The 27,721-nt window shown below is 44.8% G+C and overlaps 1 protein-coding gene across 1 annotated transcript in view; it reads left to right on the forward strand.

The window, feature by feature from the left end:
• EEF1G (eukaryotic translation elongation factor 1 gamma) overlaps nt 1–27,721 on the forward strand; it is a gene marked incomplete at its 5' end in the record, with an annotated part of 807,249 nt that overhangs the window by 502,160 nt on the left and 277,368 nt on the right. Inside the window, 1 exon segment of the mRNA XM_044075667.1 lies at nt 15,738–15,867. Within this exon segment, the coding sequence (XP_043931602.1) occupies nt 15,738–15,867 (130 nt within the window).

Genomic DNA, 27,721 nt, shown 5'->3' on the forward strand with positions numbered 1-27,721 from the left:
GGAGTACCTACCCAGGATATTTTGGAAGCAGCAACTTTCACCAAGCATTACCATCTGCCTCTATACTCTAAATCCAGAGCTGGCTTTGCCACTGCAGTGCTGCAGGGCCTTATAGCCACCCCTAATGCCTTATAGAACCAGCCACCCTTACTCAGCTTTGGGATTTTACCCAAGTGTAATGACTGCAGCAGTGTAACACTATGAACATAGTACAGTTTTGTACCTACCATAAATGTAGATGTTAGTGTATACACTGCTGCAGTCCAGGTTACCCTCCCTCCTTCCCCTCACTGGATGGTACGTACCTATGCCTTCTAACCTTAACTACCTATGAGGAGTATTTACTGGTAGCTGTAAGTTTTTTGCTTTTCTTATGTATGTTTTATTAGCAATTGGAATTGCCTGCCTGTTTAGAGGCACCTGATATCTGGGGCAAGAAAAACTGAAGAAAATGGTGTCTGCTGCATCTTGTATACCCCAGTCGCACTGACGTCAGTGAGGAGGCGACAGCAACAGACGCCGGACCAAGACTTTGGAACTCAGGCCGACTGGGGAACCGCTTGATGACGGGATAACCCTAGTGTAATGACTGCAGCAGTGTATACACTCTAACATCTACATTTAAGGCAAGTGCCGGTCGGCCGACTCCTGAAATTTTCGTTTTCGAGTTTCAGAACCGAAGTCTTCAACCTAAAGCTAAGTACCCAGGTGTGGAAACTTTTTCTTGCTCCTTACCGATGTCAGTAAGTTAATAATTGTATTACTTGTGGGAAGCAAATACCTCATGTTTTCATTTGTACTGTATTCCTTGCGTAGGCCCTGACCACAAAGTGCCTTGCTGTCGGTTTTGTGCTAAATTTAATCAACGCTCAAGATTAAACTATCCAGAAGTGTAGTCTGTTAGCAATCCGACTCCCGGAATACACAAAACGCAAAGAAAGACCGACAGAGGTCCAAAACCGATGACCAAGCTTCTCCTAAGCCAGTCACCGGTACTCTGGTGCTTTCGCAGCCCCTGATACCCGCTACTTTTGATTCACAGGCCTCTACTGAGACCCATTCGGAGTCCGGTATGCTGCGAGATACTTTAAGTATTAACCCACGGATGTCTCTACCTTAGATGTGTCCGGAACTGCTGAGCAGGCACCGGCTTCTGAGGGTGTTTTCAGGCTTAAAGATTTGTATATTAAGCCAGCACCATCTTCAAAACCTCGGCCAAAATCAACTTCTATGTCTAAAAAACCGACACTTGGGCCACGTGCACAGGCCCCTATGTCCAAAAAAATTATCAAAATGGCTGAGGATTTAATTACCCCGATCAGGGGTTCCCATCCCCCTCCTGCTAAAAGGTCTAGGCAAGGCACTGACTGAATCTTCAGATCAGGTTTCTATTTGGGATTCCTCTTCTGATCAGGAATTTCTGAGGATTTTTCTTTTGGAGAAACTTTGCATACCTTAAGGGAGCACTTTCACTGGGAGATTCAGGATTTCTCAATCTAAAAAGAGGCTTAGGGATTTCCTTCTTCCTCAGCATAGGCCTTTGGCTATACCTCCTGTTCTAGACATTGTTGGTTTTCTCAGAATCCAGCATGGCTTCCGATTCCCTGCCTCCGGCTCCTAGTAAGCCATACAGATATTACAGGGTTCCTGACTCCCACAAATTCCGCTTTGAAAACCCTGCTGCTGACCCTGAAACCATTTCTTAGGGTCCCATGGGTGTAAAGGCTTCTACTGCTAAACATCCTACCACTTCTGATAGAGACTCCAAGGTGCTGGATAGATGGGGTAAGAAGGTTTACAAGTCAAGGCTTTAAACTGTCAATTTCATCAGCAGCATGTCATGGGCTAACTTAAACGGAAAATGATTATTTCTGATTGTGGAAAATAGAGTTGCAGGATTTATTGCATTCAGCTGAACAAGTTGGAAAGCATACTTGCAATGTGGTTTTGATTCCTTGGAGGCCTCTTGCAGGGCCGCTGTAACTGGATCTGTGATAAGAAGGCATGCTTGGCTGAAGGAGCAAAATCTGCCTGATCATGGTAAAGCAAAATTGTTGGATGCTCCTTTACAACAGGACAGTCTACTTGGTAATAAGGCAGTTTTGAAAAAGATGGAAGATTAAGCTAAATCTTTGCAAACTGTAAAAGATTTCTTACAAGTGCAGCCACCCAGGTTCAGTAGGCACTGACCTACTAAGAATTGGTACTTTCTGGTACCCACCAGAGCCACCCATGTCCAACCCAGACACTCCAAAGGCTCCAGGTTTCAGTCACAAGGAGCTTATAGAACAAAACAGTGGGGTGCCTCCACCTCCAAATCTGGAAGTAACAGGGCACTTTCCTACGGTAAAAAGTCTCAATGACTTTCCTCTGCAATCACCAAGCACTTATCTTTTGGCCGCCCCTTTGGGGGGAAAACTGGCACTTCATGCAAGAAATTTGCAACTAATTACCCAGGAGAAGCGGGTTTTAAATATAGTATCCCAGGGATACAGATTCCATTTCCACACGTTGCCAATCCCAAACGGATGGCCGGATCTGCCTCCAAATCAGTGGGCAGAGGCCCAGAAACAAGTTATGTCCCCCATGAATATGGGGGCTATTCAGCCAGTACCCGAAAAGGAAAAGGGACCAGGTTTTTATTGGACTTTTCCTGGTACCCAGAAAAGACAAATCATGGCATCCAATTCTGGACTTATCCATTCTAAATACATTCCTGGACATTCCAAATTTCAAGATGCTGACTCTACAACAGTTGCTGCCTATGCTAGGCAAGGATTCCTGGCTGGTAACTCCAGACTTGAGGCTTACCTGCATATCCCAATCGGGGAATCTTGCAGAAGATACCTCCGCTTCAAAGCAGGCTATTTGCATTGCCAGTTCGCTGCACTGCCCTTTGGCTTATCTGTTGTGCCCAGGGTCTTCACAAAGTGCCTGGCACCAGTAATTGCATTTTGCAGACAAAGAAACATTCAAATTTATCCTTACCTGGATGATTGTCTAAATCAGGCAGAAAACAAGGAGACACTTCTAAAACGTCTGGCATTTGTGAAAAGACTTCTGACTTGTCTAGGGTACACCATAAACGAAAAGAAATCACAACTGGTACCCTCTCAAACCATTACATTCCTGGGTGCAAGCTTGAATACAACTGCCCAGATGACTTGCCTTGCGCCAGAAAAACAAATTCAATTAATGACTTCAAACAAGTGGTCACAAAAACCCAGCTATCTGCAAGACAAATTCTGCAGATCTTTGGGTTCGTGGCTTCCTGCATTCTAATTCCATATGCAAGACTGCATATGAGAACTTCAGTGGTACCTAAAAAGCTTATGGAGTTAACATTGTCACAGCCTGGAAACAATGATTCCCATCATTCCTTGCCTGCAGCAGGAGTTCCTATGGTGGGCAGAGGCCTGTCACCCAAACAAGGGACTCATTCATTCCACCCCCTGCCACCCAAACCCTGACTACAGACGCATCAGATTATGCTTGGGGGGTGCGCATCTGGCAGGGAGATGCATTCAGGGCCAATCCAAATCAAATGCACCTACATATCAAACAGAAAGAGATGCTAGCTGTACAGAATGCTCTGACAGCCTTCAAGGACCATCTTTATCCAGGTCAACTGCTGATGGACAACACCACAGCCATGTGGTACATAAGCAAACGGGGGGGGGTACCCATTCCTACCTCCTTTGCAGACTAGCCATGGCTTTGTGGAGCACGGCCTTGACTTATCAAATACATCCTGCAAGCTCAATTCCTGCCAGGAAAGCAAAATACTCTGGCAGACGAACTAAGCAGAAATCTTATGGACCTGCACGAATGGAAACTGGATCCACAAATCTTCAGCATGTTGACAAGCAAATGGGGGAGCCCAGACATAGATCTTTTTGCCTCGCCCCAAAACTATCAGTTGGACAAATTCTGCACAAGAATTCATCACAAAAAAAGCTTGGAAAGTGGATGCTCTATCCTTCAGCTGGGAAAAACCTGTCTGTCTATGCCTTTCCCCCTCTGCCTCTGCTCTCCAAGGTCTTACTTAGACAGGAAACAAAAATGATTGCTGCAGGCTGGCCTCGCCAACACTGATACCCGCTGCTACGCAATATGTCACACCTTCCTCTGTGGTGTCTGCTTGTCTCTACTATCTATTCCGTATCTACTGTCTCAGCAGAACTATCAAATTCTGCACACACTGCTCCAAACTCTGGATCTTGCAGCATGGCTAATCAAGTAATTTCACCAGTTACATCTCTCAGCAAACCTGTGATGGATGTCATTTTGGAGGCTAGAATGCCTAGTACTAGAAAATCTTATGCTGATAAATGGAAAAGATTCTGTGCCTGGAACCAGGCACAAGGAATAAGCACAGCAATGCCCAATATTCCTCAGATTCTGCAATATTTAACAGAGATGCTTCACAAAGGCCTATCTTTCTCTTCCGTAAATGCCACTGCCATTTCAGCTCATTACAATACAGAGCCTCCCCTCTTTTCTCATCCCCTGCTAAAGCAGTATCTTTGAGGGGCCAAAAATTTAAGACCTCCCAGGAGAGCGCACCAACTCCTACATGGGACCTCAATTTTGTGTGGGAAAAGCTCACTTTACCTCCTTTTGAGCCAGCTGCTACTGCAGACATAAAATGTCTCTCTCTCTGAAGACAGCTTTTCTTTTAATAGTCACTTCAGCTAGAAGGATTTCAGAACTACAGGCTTTCATGGCAGTGGAGCCTTTTATCTTTTATACAGACAGGGTGGAGCTCGGGACCAATCCATACTTTGTCTAAAGTAGTATCTAGTGTGGCTCTTAATCAGACCATTCATCTGCCATCTTTTTTCCCAAATCCACAGAACAAGGTGAGTGGATTCTGCATTCATTGGATGCACACAGACAACTAAGATTCTACTTAAACAGGACAAAATCTCTAAGAAAATCTGAGCAATTACTGGTGCCATTTGCTGCAGGGGCAGAGGGAAGGGCTATTTCAAAGCAGACTATTTCAAAATGGATAAGCCATTGTATTAGTTTCTGCTACATGCACCATGGTAAACCTGTTCCCAAGGGGATCAGATCCCATTCCACCAGGGCTGCATCTACTTCTGCAGCCTTTCTCAGAGGGGTTCCTACCATAGACATTCTACAAGCGGCTACCCTGAGCTCAGTTCATACATTAACCAAACATTACCATTTATCTCTCTCCTGCAAATCCAGAGCAGGTTTTGCCACTGCTGTCCTGCAGGGCCTTATAGCTGCTCCTAATGCTTCATCCTCCCAACCATAGCTTTGGGATTCTACCCAAATGTAATGACTGCAACAGTGAAATGCGAAGAACATAGTACAGTTGTGTACACTTACCATAAATGTAGATGTTAGTGTATTCACTGTTGCAGTCCGGGTTACCCTTCCGCCTGCCCCCGTTTTTTCTTTTACTATACCTCTTCTTTCTTTTACTGTGCTCAAAAGCCTTTTTGGTGTTTGTTTTTATTTGGAGGTATATTTGTTGTGCTCCAAATTACATGCTTGTATATTTACATATATTTATATTTTGCTCCCCATTTGGAGGGCACCTGACATCTGGGGCAAGAAAAACTGATGAAAATGGCATCTGCTGCATGTTTTTATACCCCTGACGTCCTAGAAGGGACAGCAACCGCTGGACCCAAGACTTTAATCAGGCCAACTGAGGGCAACCTGCCAGCAGATTACCCAAATGTAATGACTGCAACAGTGAATAAACTCTAACATCTACATTTATGGTAAGTGTACACAACTGTACTTTTTAAAGCTTTGTGTGTGTTTTTTTGGTTGCAAGTCCTGAGACCACTGCTGGTGACTGTATTGGATTTTAGATTAGATTGGATTTCTTCATTTAATGTTCAGATGCTTTATTTTTGTTCATAAATTAGTTTTTCACCCAACCTAGCTCGTGTGGAGCTGGACTGGTTTTGGGGCTAAGCCAAGTTGACCATTTTTGTTACAGGACCTAAACTGGGACACTTGAGGGCAGCCCCAGAAAGCCAGGTCTGCAATCCCATTCTCCTGGTCCCTGTGGGAGTGGAGATATGGCCGCCATGTCATCTTGCACCAGGTCTAGCAGGTTGGCCTCCCATCCTTTCACCCAGCACTGTGGGGATGCCACTCTGTGAACGGCACCACCCAGGAGGCAAGAGGCCACATGCAAGGAGGGTTGAAGAGATGCACACCTGCTGCCACCATGGAGAGACTGAGGTGTGCCGCAAAAAGCACAAATATGGGGGGATCCAGGGCCATCTCCCCTGTGAGTTTGGAAGCCCTAGGTGCAAGGTAAAGGGGGGAACTGGTGTCATGGCAGTCTGGATGAGGGACTGTCTGAGGCTTCGCAGCCCAGCAGAGTTCCACGAGTCTGGGAAGATACCCTGAAAAGCTCCAAGAGCATGCTTGACACTGCATGATTTGGCAGCAGGCCAGAGGTGTGTAACGCTGGAGAAAGAGTTCCATCTCCTGGATAGAAGTGGAAGCCCGGAGGGGGTCCACCCTGATAGAAGTCTGGAAGGGAGAGAGAGGTGGAAAGTGACTGGAACAGGATGGCTCCCGATTGGGTGAGGGGGTACAGACCATGCCACCTCTGGGAATGAAGTCTAGAAGGGGAGAGACAGATGGTGGCAGGGCGAGCTCCTACTTGTGTGTGGGGGGGTTAGGTGCAGCCCCCCCCCCCCCAATGACGAAAGTCCTTAAGGGAGTGACTGGTGGATGGCAGAAGGGCTTGGAGAGCTCCTGCCAGGGCAACTACATCCAACTTCACCCCATAACTGACAGCATCCTTGAAAAATCTCCATCCCCAGAGATGCTCTGGATGGGAAAGCAGGGGGACTCTGAAGCCTTCATGAGAGTTTATCTGCCCCTCAGCAGCTGAGGAGAGTTCTGGAGGAGTAGACAGGATCAGAGAGAAGCTCACCTGAGAGGGTCAAAGGGCATGAGCGATCTTGAATGATTTGGCAGCTAGCAGGAGACATGGAGGTGGCGAAGTCCCCCGACATGGGGGCTCGGCCGGTAAGGTTTCTTGGCCAGGTCAAAGGGGAGGCCTGTAGGGGTCAGACCTGACAGAAGTCTATAAGGAAGTGCTGGGCAGATGAGTGCGGGGCTTGGGTAACTCCTGCCCGGTGACTGGGGTCAGGCAGAGCCCACACACACACTGGAAGTCCTTGAGGGAGCGACTGATTGTGGCAAGGCCTGGAAGTCTCCTGCCAGGACACAGGCATCCAACCTTACCCCCCATACCCAACGGCATCCCAGAAAAATTGCAAAGTCCCCAGAGCTGTTCAGGATGGGAAAGCAGGGGGACTTGGCCACACTGGGAAGTCAGGTCACCATTCAGACTGAGTTGTCTAAATTGAGACGCTTGTGTCCCAAAGGCAATGTTTGGGATTCCGGGGCACAGACTTCCAAACTGTGACTGTCCTGGAAAAACTGGGACAGTTGGTCACCTTGGGCTAAACGCTTCTGAGTGTCCCACTACTGGAGTGCTTCTCTTGTAGGCTTTCAAGTATTGATCTAATGCTTTCCGTTTCTGGGCAGGTTAACAGTTTCTTGGGGGGGGGGGGGTGCTTTCATGTTATTTTTGATTAACAACTGACAACCTCTGATATTTTTACCTAGGGGGTGCATTTTTTATCTTGCAACTTTTAATATTTTAAATAGGAGTATTACTTTTTACATTGGTAAAAAGTGAAACTAATGTTTTACTTTTTGGAGCTGGGTAATTGTAAAGTGTTTGTGTTCTGTTTTGGAATGTTTAGTACTTACTGACCACTGACCACTGTTGGCAAGTAGCTTTGGGAATCTGCCATATTTTGCTTTACCATGGCACAACCTACCACGTACTCAGTTTTTACCACACGCACAGTTGTGTGCTGTGGTGGCAAAAGCTGTTTAAAGTGCATCAGCTGCAAATGGGTGGCTCTGATCTGGCTATTTGATTCATTGGACCGTTCATGTTTTTCCTCTCCTTCTGGTGTTGTCCCAACAGCCGCCATGGACCAGGGTTAGATACATCCCCTGTGGCTGTTGCAGAACCCTCACAGACAAGGGACAGCTGCGCTTGTTAGTTTGGGAGAAGGGAAAACCCTCTGCATAGCAATCTGCATTTAAGGTGTGTGGTTTTTGTTTTTTTTTTTTTTTTGTTTGTTTGTTTTTTTTTGGTTGGTTGGGTTTGGTTGGGTTGGGTTGGTTTGATGTTCTTCGTTCCACATTGCTGCAGTCCTAACTATTGGGTAGTCCGCTGTCCAGTCGGCCCGAATACCAAAGTATATGGCTGACGTCGGTCAGGGCGCATTAGACTGACGTCAATACGTCAGGGTACTAATGCGCATGACCGACGTCATATCCTCAGTCTTTTTTGCCGCATGGTCCGATGCAGAAGCAGTTTTGCGAGTGCAGGTTGGCGTTCTGAAATTTTCTGAAGCCGGAGTTTCAGACAGAATCAAAGTTGGCTAAGTACCCCGTTGGGGAACATTTTGGTTTTTTCTTGCCTCAGTATTTAACCGGATGTCAGAAAAAGTGAATAACTGTATTTCTTGTGGGAAGCAGATACCTCATAGGGATTACCATACCTTGTTTAGGGCCTGAGCACGACGTTGTTGGATGCCGCTCTTGTGCTAGATTTAACAAACGCACTATTAAGAGAAGGTTAGACTGTGCCAGGTTAGTGTTTGGGAAGCGTTGCAATTATAAAATGCCGTCGGATGCTCCGACGCCCGCTTCGTCCAAAAAGCGCAAGGACAAAACAGCGAAGCCTAGAGTTGATGAACCGGCAGTCTTGGACGTCTGTTCTTTAGAAGGCTCAGTGGAGCCAGAGGTTTTGCCAGGAGTTTCCTTGGAGTCTCAGGCAGAGACTTTACTATTGCAGGATGTGCCTTCTCAGGAGGTAGGCCAGGCTGAGGGGGCTTCTCAGGTAACTGTTCTTCCCTCTCTTCCCAAGGTAGTTAGAGCCTCTCCTTCTGTTTCCAAAACTTCTTTGAGAGGTAGGCCAAGTTTAGCTTCAGTGGGGGCTTCTCCTAGCACTTCAGGTTCTGTGCCTAAGAAACATATGCTTAAAATGGCAGAAGATTTAATTACTCTGATTAGAGGTTCTATGCCCCCTCCTGATAAGAGGCCTAGGGTGGAACCTGAGTTTGAGAGTTTTGAACAGTGTTCAGAGGCTTCTGAGTCTTCTGCGGAAGACTTGCAGGAGTATCCTCCTTATTCTGATTCTGATGTGGATGATTCCACTCCTACAGCTTCTCCTCCTGAGGATTTCTCATTTTCAGAGACTCTGCATTCCATGAGGGAGCACTTTAAATGGGAAGGCCAAGATTACTCTGATTCTAGGAAAAGGCTTAGGGAATTCTTGTTTTACCCCAGCATAGGCCCTTAGCTATACCTCCTGTGTTGAATGTGGTAGAAGATGTTTTGCAGAGGCTTCCCTGAACCCTGATTCCTTGCCTCCTGCTCCTGTTAAACCTGATAGGTACTATAGGGTGCCTGAAGCTCATAAGTATCTTTTAAGAGTCCTAGGGCAGACCCGAGACTGTTTCTCAGGGACCTAAAGGTGTTAAGGCCTCTGTTGTTAAAAACCCTGTTCCCACTGATAAAGAGGCAAGGGCTTTGGATAGATGGGGAAAGAAAGTGTATACTTCTTCCACTTTAGCCATGAGGGCGTTGAATTGTCAGTTTCACATGCTAAAATATCAAAATTATCTCCTTTCACAATTGAAATCTAAGGTGGATGCTTTGGCGGAAGGTATTGAGTGTAAAGAGTTGCTGGATTTAGTTCATGTGTCTGAACAAGTGGGTAAGCATTCTTTGCAATGTGGTTTTGATGCTGTACAGGCCTCCTCGAGGGTGGCTGCCACTAGTTCTGTTCTTCGCAGGCATGCCTGGTTGAGGGATCAAAATTTAGCTGAGCATGTTAAGACAAGGATTTTGGATGCTCCTTTACAGTCTGATGTGTTTGGTTCGCCTGTGGAAGCAGTTTTAAAGAAAATGGAGGACAAAGCTAAGTCTATGCAAACTGTTAAAGATTTCTTGCAGGTGCAGCCACCGAAGTTTAGTAGAAATTGGCCTACTAAGGGTTGGACATATCCTGCTTATGATTCCCAGTCTAGGGGTAGGTCTAGACGTGGTAGGGGCAGAGCTCAAGGTTCTTTTAGGCCTAGAACAGGGAGTTCACCTGCTCAGACTTCTGGTGAGGGCAGGGGTCAGTCCTTTCGTAAACAGACCCAATGACCTGCCTTTTCAGCTGCCAGTAGATTCTCGTCTGGCAGCTCCTTTGGGAGGAAGACTGTCTCTTTTCAAAGAAAATTGGGATTTAATTACTCAAGACAGATGGGTGTTGGATATCATTCACCACGGTTACAGGTTTTATTTCCATACATTGCCCCCTTTCAAAGGCATGCCAGACGTTCCTCCTCCACAAAGGAAAGAGGCTCACAAGCAAATTTCTCAGTTACTCCAAATAGGGGCCATTCAGCCAGTCCCTGTATCACAAAGGGGCCTAGGATTTTATTCTCGCCTGTTCCTGGTACCAAAGAAGGGGAACACGTGGAGACCAATTTTGGATTTATCTATCCTCAACACTTATCTGGACATTCCCAAGTTCAAGATGTTGACGTTACAACAGCTTTTACCTCTGCTGGGCAAAGATCACTGGATGGTAACTTTAGATCTCAGGGAAGCTTACCTTCATGTGCCTATAAGACTAAGTTGCAGGAAGTATCTGCGTTTTCGAGCTGGAAATTCTCATTATCAGTTCTCTGCATTGCCCTTTGGCTTATCTACTGCCCAGAGTATTCACAAAGGTTCTGGCTCCAGTGATAGCTTACTTCAGGCTACAAGGAATTCAAATCTATCCTTACTTGGACGACTGCCTGATTCTGGCTCAAGAAAAGGAAGACCTTCTACAGCATCTGGAATATGTTATAGCAGTGCTAAGATGCCTAGGGTATTCTGTGAACGAAATAAAGTCCAGTCTAGTACCCTCTCAAGACATGTGCTTTCTGGGTGTGAGACTGAATACAGCAGCCCAGATGGCCTTTTTAACCCCGGACAAACAAAAGAGTCTATCACTTTACTTCCATCAACTATCTCATCAGTCCGTGCTGACTGCAAGGACAGTCCTTCAAGCATTAGGGTTCATGGCATCTTGTATTCTGGTGCTTCCCAATGCCAAACTGCATATGAGGAAGCTACAATGGTATCTCAAAAATGTATGGACACAGCACTTCCAGGATTTGGACACTGTCATTCAAATAATACCTTGCCTTCAAAAAGAATTTTTGTGGTGGGCTCAGGAATGTCACCTAAACAAGGGACTCTCTGTGACCCGGCCAGAGGCGAGTCAGATTTTAACGACAGATGCCTCGGACATTGCTTGGGGAGCTCATCTAAATGGAAAGTGGATACAAGACAAGTGGCCTGCCAGACTACAGCATCTACATATCAACATGAAGGAGATGTTAGCAGTCCAGTTTGCATTAATGGCTTTCAAGGAGTTACTTCTTCCAGGGCAGGTGTTGATTCTAACAGACAACACAACTGTCATGTGGTACATCAACAAACAAGGGGGAACACATTCTTACCCATTGTGCAGGCAAGCAATGATTTTATGGGAGACTGCGCTCAGCTTGCAACTAACTCTTCAGGCAAGGTTTCTGCCGGGAGCACAGAACTCCTTAGCAGATGTGTTAAGCAGACAAATCATGGATCCCCACGAGTGGAAACTGGATCTTCATGTATTTCAAAAGTTGGCAGTGTCCTGGGGAACTCCAGACATCTGTTCGCTTCTCCACTGAACCACCAGCTGCCAAAGTTTTGCACAAAGAGGTTTCATCACACAGCTTGGAAAGTGGATGCTCTTTCTTTCAGTTGGAAAAATCTTCATGTGTATGCGTTTCCACCTCTACCTCTTCTTCCAAAGGTGCTTCTAAAGGTCAGACAAGACAAGCCAAGGATGATTTTAATAGCTCCAGATTGGCCTCGGCAGCACTGGTACCCATTACTGAGGAGTCTGGTAAAGAAGCCTCCATGGCCTTTACCCTTGATTCCACATCTGTTGTCTCAGAAGGACGGTCGTCTGCTCAATGTCAAGCTTCACTCTCTTCATCTAACAGCCTGGCATATTCTGTTTTGAAAGACAGCAGGTCTCAACTTCCTCAACAAGTTTTAAATGTGATTATGGAAGCCAGAAGACCTAGTACAAGGAAAGTGTACGCAGAAAAGTGGAAGAGATTTTTATTTTGGACTGCAGCAAAGAATTTGGAGATTTCAGAGCCTAATTTGAGTGTGGCTCTTCAATATCTTACTGAGTTATTGGACAAAGGTTTGTCTTTCTCTTCCATTAAGATTCATGCTGCAGCAATTTCAGCTCACTATGATTGTGACCCACCATTGTTTTCACATCCTTTGTTCAAGCAATTTCTTAGAGGGGCAAAGAATATAAGACCCCCACGTAGAGCTCCTACTCCTGCTTGGGATCTCAATTTTGTGTTGGAGAAACTTACTCTACAACCTTTTGAGCCTGCAGCTACTGCTGAACTGAAATACTTGTCATGGAAGACTGCTTTTTTGTTGGCTATTACTTCTGCAAGAAGGGTTTCTGAGTTACAGGCCCTTATGGCGGTTGAGCCTTTTTTGATTTTTCATAAGGATAGGGTATCATTACGTACTAATCCTTCTTTTATGCCTAAGGTGGTTTCTAGTGTGGCTTTAAACCAAACTATTCATTTGCCTACTTTTTATGCAGATCCCCAAAATAAAGGGGAAAAGATTTTGCACACTTTAGATGTGCACAGGCAATTGCGTTATTATTTGAGCAGGACTAAGGATTTTAGGCAGTCTCAGCAGTTGTTTGTTTCTTTTGCTTTGAGTTCGAGGGCAAGCCTGTGTCAAAACAAACTATTTCTAGGTGGATTGGGTTTTGCATTGCATTTTGTTATTCCCATCATGGCAAGGAGATTCCAGCTGGGATTAGGCCTCATTCCACTAGGGCTACTGCCACTTCAACAGCATTTCTAAGGGGGGTGGCAACTAAGGATATTTTGGAAGCAGCTACTTGGAGTTCAGTGCATACTTTCTCTAAGCATTATCACCTTCCTCTCTATTCTAAGTCTAGGGCTGGTTTTGCCACAGCTATTTTGCAAGGCATGTTGTCAGCTCCTGCTTCTTTATGATTTGCCAGCCTCCCTTACCTCTGCTTTGGGATTCTACCCAATAGTTAGGACTGCAGCAATGTGGAACGAAGAACATAGTACAGTTTTGTACCTACCATAAATGTAGATGTTCGAGGATCCACATTGCTGCAGTCCAATTTACCCTCCCTCCTTCCCCTCTGTGTTTAGGGGTGGTTGTGTAGGTGAGGTTATATGCTGATGATTTTGTATATATTATACATGTTTTTGGTGTAGGTATATTAGGCCTTGTCTTTTTAGGGTCTTCTGACATCTGGGGCAAGAAAAGACTGAGGATATGACGTCGGTCATGCGCATTAGTACCCTGACGTATTGACGTCAGTCTAATGCGCCCTGACCGACGTCAGCCATATACTTTGGTATTCGGGCCGACTGGACAGCGGACTACCCAATAGTTAGGACTGCAGCAATGTGGATCCTCGAACATCTACATTTATGGTAGGTACAAAACTGTACTTTTTTCAAAAGTGGATCTCCAGAAAATCTTGTTGAAAAAAAGAACATTTTAGACATCTGTCAGTTTGCATCAGAGTGATGAATTTTATTGGACTTGGCTCAGGGTTTCGTTCACTGTTGACACTTCCTATTTGTTTCTGGCAAGAGAAGGGGGGGATTCATTTTCAGAAGATGTTCAAGATATTGAACTACACGTGACTGAAATGACAGTTCTCTGGTTTCTGATTCCGATTCTGAGGAAAGTCTGGCTTCTGCTTGATCCCTTAAAAGATTCTATTTCTGAAGTAATTTCCCAAATCCATTTCCACTGTAACCATGGTCTCTGAAGTATGATTTATTGCAGCTGATTTTTCCTGAATCTACACCTATTTCTCCTGTTTCTTCATTGGAGAATGTATTTACTGCCTATAACTTACAGCCAACCTGATGCTGGATGGATCAATGGCACCAATGTCTTTCATACACCTTAGTTTGTAGGTTATCTGATCCTAAGCTGGAATTTCAGACTTGGCGCCAAAGCTTGAGCACCTCTCTTATAATTTCTGGCACTAATATCCGCAGATCTCGTTTGCCTTGCTCAAAGACCGACATGGTCTTCAACTCTGCTCAAGGCAAGCGCTTCATAGTGTTTCAACATCTTTGATTAGTTTTTTGGTTTGTTTATAGCTCTGAGCTTTTTTTAATGAGCCGCCTCCTGTGTTTAAGGTACAGGCTTCCACCCTCATTTGCTTACTATGCAACTCTGAGCAGGTAAGTTAACCAGACACTGCTTCTGGATCACCACATAGAGAGACTTTGTCCATTGTAATTGTCAGTCAGCATATGGGTTAAGAAAAAAATAGTGCTTTAAAGGTATTCAAATTTTTATGGTTTTGGAGTTATTTTGAAAACTTCTGTTCACCACCTCTTTATTGTTTAGTGCTCAGAATCCGTAGGAAAAAGAGCCTTGGATGTGCAGTACTTGTTCAGACTCCTAAAGAAGGATCAGTAAATTGAAAACCAGACCAATTTTGCCTTGACCGTTTGCAATGTCCATTTAGTTGCATCCTTTGCATCCGCATTGCTTGGATTTTGATGAGTTTGGCCGCTGCCTCCCTGTTGCTTGAGGGCTTAACCTTTTGAGCACTTTTCAGTTTTCCCTTTATCACCACTTATAGTGGGGTTTAATTTGTTCTGATCTTTTCACTAAAAGTTGTGCTATTGCATGTACACTCAATTGGTTAGTTCAGTCTTTCTTCAGTTTTTTTTCCTTTTAAGCAGTTTTGAGAAGGATTTTTTGAAAAGTTAGACAAATGTATAATTCTGTAGCCTTTAACTTGTCTTTGGTCCTCTTTGCTCAAACTGGGGCTGGTGTACGTTCTTCAAATGGAAACGGCTACATAATTTTAATCTGGACAGAACTGGGATTTTGGAAGAAAAAATTAAACCATAAAGTCCTGAGTGTTTTCTTCCACTACATCCACCACTGTTATAACTTATTGTGGTATGGTGTTAGTCATTGAATAAGTAATAAACATTCTCAAAGAAAATTTTCACTGTGCAGTTTAACCAGATTTTCCTGATGCTAATTTAAGTTCAAGGTGTTACAGGTAACTGCTGTTGGAGTACATTAGATAGCATTTGGGGTAATGTTGCTGCAATGTATTAATTGACTTAACTCTACCTCCACTCCATTGATCAAGTAGCAACAATTAGCTTACTTAACAGGTCCAGCTTCGTGGTTGCAATGACATTACCTAGTAATTTGGCAACCCGACTTATGTCCAACTTTGTTTGCAGTGTTGGACTTCACTTTCTCTTAAATGAAGTGAACTTGTGACTAGTTCAGAAAGCTAAAGGAGTCTAATTTTGGCAGTAGTTTATATTCTAGCTCTTATTGGGTTATAAGGGCTTGCCTCCACATGAAGGAAGAGGGATGCCAACTTTCTGTGGTGGTGTATGGTGCAATGGTAGAATTATCCATGTACATAGGCTTTATATAAAAATGGAAGTATATTTATTTGCTTACACTGATTCTAAGTCTTTAACAAAGATGTGTCCCACATTGTACACTTTTTTTTTTTTTATTTGCAGGTTTTGGAACCAAGTTTCCGTCAGCCCTATGTCAACGTCATCAGATGGTTCACCACTTGTGTTAACCAGCCTCAGTTTAAGGCTGTCCTCGGTGAGGTGAAGCTATGTGAAAAGATGGCTCAGTTTGATGGTAAGTTGCTGCTGTCAAAATGTGTGCATTTATAGTAAGTATTATTTTGGCAACTTTGAATTTAAACGCAGTCAACTGCTCAGAAAACAGTTTGTTGTAAAATGCATCTCTGTAGTTATCGTGAAGGTGAAAGACTGTAGAGTCTGGCTTAATTGGTTGCCAGTGTTTAAAATTTAAAAAAAAAAAAAAAAAAAACTGCATGATTAAATGCAGAACTGATGTCACTTTGTTCATCTCAGAACTAAGATGGAAAGAAGTCTGGTAAAATTTGGCCATAGAATGTCCTTTGTACCCCAGTATCTTCTGTGTTGTGCTTTTAAGTGTTAATTTGTTTAGTGAGATTACACTTTTTTGGGGTGGAAATGGTAGTTTAGTTTAATGTATTTATGTAGACTTGTTCTTTACCAGTTGTTGCTTCTCTCCATAATGCTGTCCATGAGCTTAACTCCAGTAAGTGCTGTGCCGCTGAAGTCTTCAGGCGGCTTTCACCCTGGGTGGTCAGAAGAATTTTGTCCAGTTAGTTATGGGAAGGATATTTATTTTGTGAACCATGGTGTACCACGTTTCATGGGTGCCATTATTCCACTGATTCCTCCCTATTGGTGTTAGACGTTGTTTCGTGATTAATTGCTTGCAGGCCAAAAAAACTGCATGCAAACTCCTCCCTGGTTTGGTTTATCTGTTGCGTATTGTGGGTGAATTTTCTGTTGGTCTTAAAGTTTCCCCAGCAGTCTGTCTGCAACTCCAGCAATATTGGTTGTGTAGATCATGCACTCTTTGTGCTGATTCAAACATTTTTGGGTGCAGTAGTCTTGGTCCTGCATGCTAGGGATGTCTACTTTCAGGTACAATGTATATAGCAGATAGAGATACTTTTCTGCCCTCATTACTTGGCCAATCCTGCTTCCAGGCTTCCACTAGGAGGTTGCTTGTAAAGGCAGTTTTTAAATGAAGGCAGCAGCTTTTCAAACTAAGCAGAAGTATTGGTGTTAATGTTTTATACTACATTTATTGGCATTGTGTTTTTTTCTGAAGTGGGTCACTTTTTTTTTTTTCAAACTTTAATAGCTATGAGTGACATTTGTGGGCTTTTTTATTCATTTGTCACTGTGGCTAATATTTGGGGCAGCTTCTAATTGATGCGTGTACACACTGTTTTTGTAATGAACTCTACATTGTAATTTTTTTAATCTTCTATCCTGTTTAGAATTGCTAGGTGTAGAGACACTGCCTTGGTGTTATTGTGGCATTTGATGTGGAGTAAGGCAAGTTAATTCTGGACTCAACAATGGTCCATTGCAGAAGGTGTTTGCACACTTGCTGGTAGTGTACAGGCTCATCCTTTGGGATGGTGAGGACACAGACTGAGACTCTGCATAGATGGTGCCATAGTAATTGCACTTGAACAAAATGCAGTGAGATGGCAGTGTTAGCCGCTGTACATGTCATACTGAACACAGTCTGTGTGTATATATACTGTGTAGTCATGGAAATGTGTCAAAATTTAAGTGATCAGGTTATGCGCATCAGCCTTAGTTGTCTCATCTAGCACTTGGTGCCACTCCCATGGTCTGTTGTCCCATAGCTCTAAGATGAGCAGAAGAATTCCATTCCCTGAATTGGTGCTTCTTTGCTAACTTGTAGCAAGAGTTGTCAGAGTCCTTCCTCACTCGCTTCAAAAGTTGGAGACTTTCTGCTCTTCAGCTTTAAAAACTGTAGCAATCTGCTTGGTACAAGTTATACTGCACATGATGCAAGTGCTTCAGTTATTACAATTTTCACACCCAGCATTCAGTCATGCCAGTTAAATCAATGTCGCTACTCACTGGCATCTGTGATTGCACTCAGGGTTTCACCCGAGCTATGTTTTTGAGTATTATGGTATACTGTAACTATGATTGTTAAAGCATACAGTAGTAAGTTTTTGTTTAAATGAGTTATGCCTTATTGACACTTTATTATTGGGGGTGGGAGTGGGTATTGTACCAATATCCAGGGTGATTCTTGGCCCAGTCTGTCAAGATGCATATATTTGAGATTTTAGTAAGCCATGGCACTTAGCCTAGTACCTACCTATGAATTCAAGTTTATCTGCCTGAGGGCATTTATAAGCCTAGCCAGAGTGTCAGCTTTCGCCACCCCATTGATTAATTAACTGAGCCTCTGTCAAGAAGAGCCAATGAAGTGATCCCAGGGGTATATTTTCTGTTACCCATCCACTCGTCAAGGTTTCTCTTGAAGAGTGTTAGGGGTTCTGCCTAATGTAGTTAGGAATTTTGTGCATGGGGGAGTGTCTGTGACAGGAATCGATCCTTCCAGCATGTTCTGTTTATTGTGGCGAGGTTTAGCTCACTAGAGCGAGTGGCTCGCAGTGACTTGGATTTCTTTAGGTCGAGCATGTCCATCAATTCTGAGTTGGACATGGCTTTGTAAGTCAGGCAGAGATTACCTCAGAGTAACCGATATGCTACTGAGTACATCTGGAGGTTTTCCAGTCGAGCTGCATAGGACATATGTTTGAGACCAGTAATCCTCTTGGTGAGGTACTTTGGTCTTTTCAGTTGTTGGAAGTGTCTTGTGAGGTACATCCCAAAGTGTGCATTGTACTCTGATGGGTCTGAGTGACGAGTAGAGGGCCATTATAACCTCTCTATTTCTAGATGCGAACCCTTTAGTAATTAGATGGGATACTTTGAAGGATTTCCTAGCTACTTTGGCAATATGATTGTCAAAGGAGAGATTACTATCTACCTGGGTCCCCAGATCTCTTGTAACCTCTTCTGTATTAAGGGGGCTGCCACCTATGTGGTAATTCATGGGTGTTTTGTTTTTCCCCAAACGGGGAATTTTTTGGCATTTAGCTTGAGACCATGACTTTGACACTAGGTATCAGGCTCAGTAAGGCCCTTTTGAAGAATGTCTGTCAGCCGGTGAGTCAGTTGTGGCTCCCAGTTTGCAGTCATCGACAAACTTGGTTAGCCAATAGTTGTCCTGTGTTTGCCTGTACTTCTGAGAAGTATATGCCAAACAGTAGGGATCCCAGGACTGAGCCTTGTGGGACACCACTTGTGACTTGTTTAGTCTCGGACCTGGAGCCCACTATTCTTACCGTGTGAGTTCCAATCTCGTGACGTAGGGGTTTATGTTCAGGCTGGTGAGTTTTTCTATAATTCCCGAGTGAGGAATGGTATCCAGAAGCCTTGGCGAGGTCAAGGTAGGCTGTGTGAACTACCTTCCCCTCATCTATGGCCTTGGTGACTGTCTCAGTCAACCAGGTTTAGTAGGCATGATCTGCCGTTAAAGCTGAACTGGGTCTGGTCAAGTGTTTGGAGGTTCCCAATGTCTTTGCTAATGAGTTCCATGATGATGCACTCCATAGCCTTGCAGACCAGGTTAGTCAGGCTTATGGGGGCGATAGTTACCAGGGTCAGTTGTGGCCCCTCCTTTGTGGAGTGGAATAATTGTTGCTGTCCGCTATTCTTTGGGCATGTAGCCCTGTGGAGAGGCTGAGGTTGAACAGTGTGTTTAGGTGGGGGGTTAGTTAGTTCTGTAGTTTGTGCAAGATGCAGCCTATGACACCATCTGGCCCCATTGACGCTGTGCTTTTGGCTTTTGAAAGGGCTGATGTCCTTCATGGATGCATCTGCAGTCATAACAACTGGGTTGTCCTGTCGTCAGGCAGCCCTTCAGTCGGCCGGATTCCAAAGTCCGGGTCCGGCTTCGGCTGATGTCGCACTTCACCCGACGTCATCTCTGTTGGTCTTCGGGTATATAAGCATCAGCCGACGCCATTTTCTTCAGTCTTTCTTGCCGCGTGGCGCCCGAAGCAGAAGCTGTTCGCAAGTGCCGGTCGGTCGGATCCAGAGATTACTTCTACCGAATACTACTTGAAGACTTCTAAAGCTAAGTACCCGTTGGGGACTCTTTCTTGCCTCAGCCGATGTCAGAAAAAGTTAATAATTGTTTAACCTGTGGGAAACAAATACCTCATAAAGATTTCCACTCTTACTGCCTGCCCTGTTTAGGCCCAGCCCACGGCGTAGCAGCTTGTTCGTCCTGTGCTTCTTTCAACCGACTTAACGCTTAGGCGTCGGTCAGAGTTTGCAGAACAGTTTTTCGGTTCTGACTTCGTACATTATGCCGTCGGACCCTCCGACTTAATTCTGCCAAAAGCAAAGAAAAGACCGACACTCGCGGTCCGCGGTTTCGGCGAAACCATGGTTAAGCAAACGCGAGTGTCTCGGTTTCGGCGAAACCGAGAAAACTGATCAAACTACACCTGAAACTATCACTACAACTGAGGTCCCTGCTAACACTCTTGAATCGGCCTCAGAAATTTTACCCACTACGGTGCTTACCACTGACTTATCAGACACCATTCCCTTGGATGTCTCTACCCCAGCACGTGGTGCTGCTAGGCCTCCAGCAGCCATGTCCATTAAGGCCTTCGCCAGGGCTAAAGCAGCCAAGACTACTAAAACAGTGCCTGTTAAACCCCCTTCCACCAGGCCCTCTGCCAGTTCTCAAATGCTTACCTTGGCAGAAGATTTAATTTCATTAATTAGAGGATCTCAATCTCACCCAGACAGGGCCTCTCAGCCCCCAGAAAAGAGACCTAGGGCAGAGCCCCCTGAGCCAGTGTCCTCTGATGATTCTGCTGATGAATCAGACATAACTGAACAGCCAGAGGCTCCTTTCTCCAATTTTGAGGATTCTGATGCTGAAGAATCCATTCCAGCTGCTTCCCCTCCAGAAGAATTCTCCTTTGGGGAAACCTTGCATGCCATGCGAGAACAGTTCCAATGGCAGCAACAGGATTTTTCAGACTCCAGGAAAAGACTTAGGACTTTTTTGCACCTACCACAGCACAGGCCCTTAGCTATCCCTCCTGTTCTCTCTGTGGTGGATGATGCTTTCAATGATGCCTGCTCCGCTCCAGATTCTTTACCCCCAGCCCCTGCCAAACCAGACAGATTCTACAGGGTGCCAGATACTCATCACCACCTCTACAAGGCCCCTCTTGCAGACCCCGAAACTATATCCCAGGGTCCCAAGGCAGTAGCCACGACCATAGCTAAAAACCCTGTTCCTTCTGAAAGGGAAGCAAGGTCATTAGACAGATGGGGTAAAAAGGTTTACACTTCAGCCACTCTTTCAGCCAGATAATGGAATTAGCAAACATGAGAGCTGTGGAAAAAGTGCCAACAGCAGAGCAAGGAAAGGGGTTCTACTCCAGACTATTCCTAGTTCCAAGAAAGGAAAAAAGTTGGAGACCAATTCTAGACCTGTCTACCCTAAATACTTACATCATTGTCCCAAAATTCAAAATGCTGACCCTACAGCAACTTCTTCCCATGCTGGGCAAGGAGTGTTGGCTGGTAACTCTAGATCTCAAGGAGGCATACCTGCACGTCCCCATTCGACCTATCTGCAGAAGATACCTCAGATATCTTGCAGGATCAGAGCACTATCAATTCTCAGCATTGCCCTTTGGCTTATCTACTGCGCCCAGAGTATTCACAAAATGCCTGGCATCAGTAATCGCCCATTGCAGACTACAGGGAATTCAAATTTATCCATACCTGGACGACTGTCTGACACAAGGGGACAACAAAAGCAAGCTGACAACAGATTTACAAAGGGTCATTTACTTGCTTCAAGCACTGGGATACACAGTCAATTTACAAAAGTCAAGGCTGATACCATCCCAGACAAGGACTTTCCTGGGAGCGGAATTGGACACAGTAAGACAAATGGCATTCCTAACTACAGAAAAACAAAAAGAACTCCCTCTTTACTTCTTGGCACTAACAAATCTGAACAAGTTAACAGCAAGAAAGGTACTGCAGGCCTTGGGTTTCATGGCATCATGATTAATCTTGGTTCCATTTGCCAGACTACATATGAGAAAGCTTCAGTGGTACCTAAAGAATTTATGGTCCCAACACAGACACAGCCTAGAAACGGAAATCCCACTAATACCATGCTTAAAACAGGAGTTCCTATGGTGGGCTCACGCATGCCAGTCAAACCCAGGCCTGCCCTTCCGCAAAGGTCAAGCAAGCCAGACCATCACAACAGATGCTTCAGACCTGGGATGGGGGGCACATATGCTGGACAAATGCGTGCAAGGATTGTGGACACAGGACCAACTTCACCTGCACATCAACCTAAAAGAAATGCTGGCAGTAAAGCTGGCAATCCAAAAGTTCAGACCATTTCTCAAGGAAGGCCAGTTGATAAGGACAGACAACACCACAGTCATGTGGTACATCAACAAACAGGGAGGCACTCATTCCTACCCCCTATGCAGAATGACTTTGGAGCTGTGGACCCTGGCACTCAGCTACAACATCCAGTTACAGGCAATATTTGTACCAGGAAAAGAAAACTCTCTAGCAGATATGTTAAGCAGGACTACATCGGATGTCCACAAATGGCAGCTGCACCCGGACATCTTCAAGACCATCTCGAAGAAATGGGGAATGCCTCAGATAGATCTATTCGCATCACCTCTCAATCACCAGCTCAAAAAAAAAAAAAAAAAAAAAAAAAAAAATTCTGCACAAGGACATTCCACCCACTAGCATGGAAAGTGGACTCGCTCTCCTTCAGCTGGAAAGGACTAACAGCATATGCATTCCCACCTCTTCCCTTGATACACAAAGTATTACTAAAAATCAAGGAGGAACGTCCAAGGATAATCCTGATAGCTCCAAACTGGCCAAGACAACATTGGTACCCACTGCTGAGGAGCATGTCTCGGAACAATATGTGGCCAATACCCCTGATGCCTTTGATGCTAACTCAGAACAACTACAGCACCATGCATCCAAACCTAAAAACGTTGCAACTGACTGCATGGAACATCACATAGCAGCTGCTAATCCACAGCTTTCACAAAGAGTTAAAGACATTATTCTTGAAGCACGCAGACCTTCAACAAGAAGAAACTATGCTGGGAAATGGAAAAGGTTTGTCATTTGGAGCTTAGAAAGAGGTAAAGATGTATCAAACATAGATATGCCCAACATTCTGGAGTATCTGGCCGAACTACTTCATTCAGGCCTGTCCTATTCCTCCATCAAGATTCATGCATCAGCTATTTCAGCAGAATACAGCTTTGATCCACCTGTTTTTTCACACCCTTTGCTCAGGCAGTTCCTCAGAGGAATCAAGAATGTAAAACCTCCAAGGAAACCACCATTACCAGCCTGGGACTTGAACTTTGTGCTAGAAAAATTGACTCTATCACCTTTTGAACCAGCAGCAACAGCAGACCTGCAACACCTGTCATGGAAAACTGCTTTCCTACTAGCAATTACTTCAGCAAGGAGGGTTTCAGAATTACAGGCCTTAATGGCAGTGCAACCCTTTCTAATCTTCCACCAAGATAGTGTCCATGAGGACTAACCCTACATTTATGCCTAAGGTGGTATCCAGAGTGTCCTTAAACCAGGCAATCCACCTACCTTCTTTCCCAACCCACAAAACAGAGGGGAAAGAATACTGCATACCTTGGATGTACATAGACAGCTACGCTACTACTTGGACAGAACAAAAAATAGCAGAAAGACTGACCAACTTTTCGTAGCCTATGCAACAGGAAGGGAAGGAAAAGCTATTTCCAAGCAGACAATCTCCAAATGGATAGGAAATTGCATACGATTCTGTTACTCCTTCCATGGAAAGCAAATTCCACAGAACATAAGACCTCATTCTACAAGGGCAACAGCCACTACCACAGCCTTCTTACGAGTGGCTACCAAAGACATTATTGAGGCGGCTACTTGGACCTCCGTGCATACATTTGCCAAGCATTATAATTTACCTCTATATTCCAGATCCCGAGCAGGGTTTGCCACTGCTGTTCTGCAAGGGATCCTAAACACACCATAATCTACCTTTATCCTCCTCCCCTACTTGGCTATGGTATTCTACCCAGTTGTTATGACTGCAGATGCATCCATGAAGGACATAGTACAGTTTTGTACCTACCATAAATGTAGATGTCCGAATTGGATAGCATCTGCAGTCAGGATTACCCTCCCTCCTTCCCCTCTGTGGTACTCCTAGGGTGTTTACCCTTCTAATAGCTAGCTAGGGGGGGGGACTTCTTTCATGGTGTATTTGTTTGTATTTATGTACATACATGCTTATTTTTGTGTTTACCTCTATCTTTTGGAAACATTGGCATCTATCCAAAATGTTTAGCCTTCTAGAGGGCTTCTGGCATCTGGGGCAAGAAACACTGAAGAAAATGGCGTCGGCTGATGCTTATATACCCGAAGACCAACAGAGATGACGTCGGGTGAAGTGCGACATCAGCCGAAGCCGGACCCGGACTTTGGAATCCGGCCGACTGAAGGGCTGCCTGACGACAGGACAACCCAGTTGTTATGACTGCAGATGCTATCCAATTCGGACATCTACATTTATGGTAGGTACAAAACTGTACTTTTTCACCTGTCTGATTTCCGGGACACTACATTTTTCTGGGATTATTGTAGGCCCTTCTGGGGGTGAAGTTTGCATTGAATCTGCCAGGATGTTGGCAATATCAGTGGGTTCAGTATATTTTGTGCTATTTTGCACTAGCTCAGAGCATATCTGCGAGTTGCCACTTAGATTCTTGACATAGCTAAAGAAGGCTTTGTGGTTATCTTTCGAATCCTTGGCTATTTTTCTTTCGAAGTTAGCCTTGGAGGATTTTATGAGGGACCTTAGTTTTTTACCGATACTGATCAGGGATGTCTTTACTTCTTGGGATTTGCTTTTTTTTCTGAACTAGTTTCCTCCTATTGTATAGCCTGTTTATGGCAAGGGTCCATCAGACTGGTTTCCTTCTCTTAGGGGAGTGAGTCTTGGATGTTTGTGCGACACTGCTGCAGTCATTACACTTGGGGTTATCATGCTGTCAGGCAGTTCCCCAGCCGGCCTGAGTTCCAAAGTCTTGGTCCGGTGTCTGTTGCTGTCACCTCCTCCCTGACGTCAGTGTGACAGGGGTATACAAGATGCAGCCGACGCAGTTTTCTTCAGTCTTTTTTGCCACGCGGTGCCCGAAGCAAAAGCAGTTCGCAAGTGCCTGTCGGCCTACTCCTGAGATTTTCATTCCGAATCCAGAACCGAAGTCTTCTACAAAACTAAGTACCCTGTTGGGGAAACTTTTTCTTGCCTCAGACCGATGTCAGTAAAAGTTAATAACTGTATTTCTTGCGGGAAGCAAATACCTCATAAGGATTTCCATTCTTATTGTATCCCATGCCTAGGCCCAGACCGCAATATTACTGGTTGTCGGTTTTGTGCTAGGTTTAATAAGCGCACTATTAAACGTCTTTTTGATTTTGTCTGACAATACTTTGGCAGAAAATTTAACTATACCATGCCATCGGAACTTCCGACGACCGGTATTCATAAAAAACGCAAAGACAAGGACAGGCATCCGAGGCCCAAAACTGACTAAGCCTCTTCTAGGCCAGTCACCGGTTCTCCGGTTTTCAGTGAGGCACCTTCGCCCCTGACCACCGCTTCTGCAGAACCACAGGCCGACCCCCACATGGAGATGGCTGGTCCTTTGGACGCACTAGCTTTTCAGCAGACCGAAACCGATCCTGCAGAGGGATCCGGAGTACCTGAGCTACCCGCAGCTTCAGACGGTGTCTTCAGACCTACTCAGCTAAGCATTAAACCCTCTTCTAAGTCAAAGCCTCCTTTTAAAAACTAAGAAACAAGTACAGCATTCTCCAGGACAAGCCTCCATGCCCAAGAAACAAATGCTCAAAATGGCCGAAGACCTAATCACTCTGATCAGGGGTTCCCATCCCCCTTCTGATAAAAGGCCTAGACAGGATGCAGATTATGATTCATCCGACCAGGGGTCCATTCCCTCTGATTCATCCTCAGACACGGGATACTCTTTTCCCCCCTTATGAGGATTCTGATGCTGAGGAATCTATTCCATCAGCCTCTCCACCCGAGGACTACTCCTTTGGGGGAAACCTTGCATACCATGAGGGAGCATTTCCATTGGGAAGGCCAGGATTATTCAGAATCCAAGAAAAGGCTCAGACTTCCTATTACCTCAACACAGACCCCTTGCTATTCCGCCAGTGCTAGATATTGTGGATGATGTGTACACTGAATCCAGCTTAAATCCTGATTCCTTACCTCCAGCTCCACTTAAACCGGACAGATATTAGAGTCCCTGACTCTCACAAATTTCTGTATAAAAGCCCTGTTGCTGATCCTGAAACTATTTCTCAGGGACCCAAAGGCGTTAAGGCCTCATCAGCAAAGAACCTAGTTCCCTCTGACAGTTTCCAGAGCACTAGACAGATGAGGAAAGAAAGTATATACGTCTGCAACTTTAGCAATGAGAGCCTTAAATTGCCAGTTTCACATGCTAAAATATCAGCAATTTTTGATGTCTCAGTTGAAACAAAAAATGCTTCCAGATACAGATCCACCTAATTTTAAAGAAATGCAGGATTTATTGCATGCCGCTGAACAAGTGGGAAAGCATACTTTGCAATGTGGTTTTGATTCTTTAGAGGCCTCATGCAGAGCAGCAGTTACAGGCTCTGTCATTAGAAGACATGCATGGTTAAAAGAACACGTTACCAGATCATGTTAAAGCTAAATTACTGGATGCACTATTACAGCAGGATGTTTTATTTGGAGTTGAGGCAGAAGAGGTATTAAAGAAAATGGAGGATAAGGCAATATCTATGCAAACAGTGAAGGATTTCTTACAGGTTCAGCCTCCTTGATTTAGTAGAAACTGGCCAACAAAGAATTGGTCCTTTTCAGTTAATGACAGACCTCAAAGGGGCAGATACAGGGTTCCACTTTCACACTCTGCCAAGATTAAAAGGAATGCCAAATCAGCCACTAAATCAATGGGCAGAGGCCCAAAAACAAATTATGGCACTCATGAACATGGGAGCTATTCAAAAGGTACCACCACAGGAACAAGGGCAAGGATTTTACTTGAGACTCTTTCTGGTTCCCAGAAAAGACTAAGCCTGGAGGCCCATTCTGGATCTTACTTCATTAAACACTTACCTGAATGTTCCGAAATTCAATGTTGACATTACAGCAGCTTCTTCCCATGCTGGGCAAGCAAGCTTGCCTCTTGACTTTAGACCTGAAGGAGGCATACCTGCATGCCCCTATCAGACAAAACTGCAGAAGATACCTCAGGTTCTTAGCTGGTCCAATGCACTATCAATTCTCTGCACTGCCCTTTGGATTATCTACTGCGCCCAGGATCTTCACAAAGTGCCTGGCACTAGTAATTGCATTTTGCAGACTGACAGGAATTCAAATCTACCCATACCTGGACGACTGCCTGATTCAAGTAGAGAGCAAGGACATTCTTCTGCAGCATCTGGCATTTGTAAAAAAGTTGCCTGGGGTACACAGTAAACGAAAAGAAATTAAAACTAGTGCCCTCACAAGAGATAATATTACGGGGTGCCAGCTTGAACACAACAGCCCAGATGGCTTTTCTCACGCCAGTCAAGCAAGGACAACTGACATAATACTTTCAGTTGATGGCAACAAAGACCCAACCCCCTGCAGGCCTTGGGCTTCATGGCATCTTGCATACTATTAATTCCGTATGCCAGACTGCATATGAGGAAACTACATTGGTATCTAAAGAATGTATGGTCTCAACACTCTCAAAGTTTGGAAACCGTTATACCCCTAATACCTTGTCTTCAACAGGAGTTTCGATGGTGGGCTCAAGCTTGTCACCTCAACAAGGGACAGCCTTTCACTCAACCCACAGCCAGGCAAACACTGACAACAGATGCATCGGATTACGCCTGGGGAGCACACATGGCAGGAA

Source organism: Protopterus annectens, chromosome 6.part1, assembly GCF_019279795.1.
Source record: "Protopterus annectens isolate FY-2018-M chromosome 6.part1, PAN1.0, whole genome shotgun sequence".
In the NCBI taxonomy this organism is placed as follows: Eukaryota; Metazoa; Chordata; order Ceratodontiformes; family Protopteridae; genus Protopterus; species Protopterus annectens.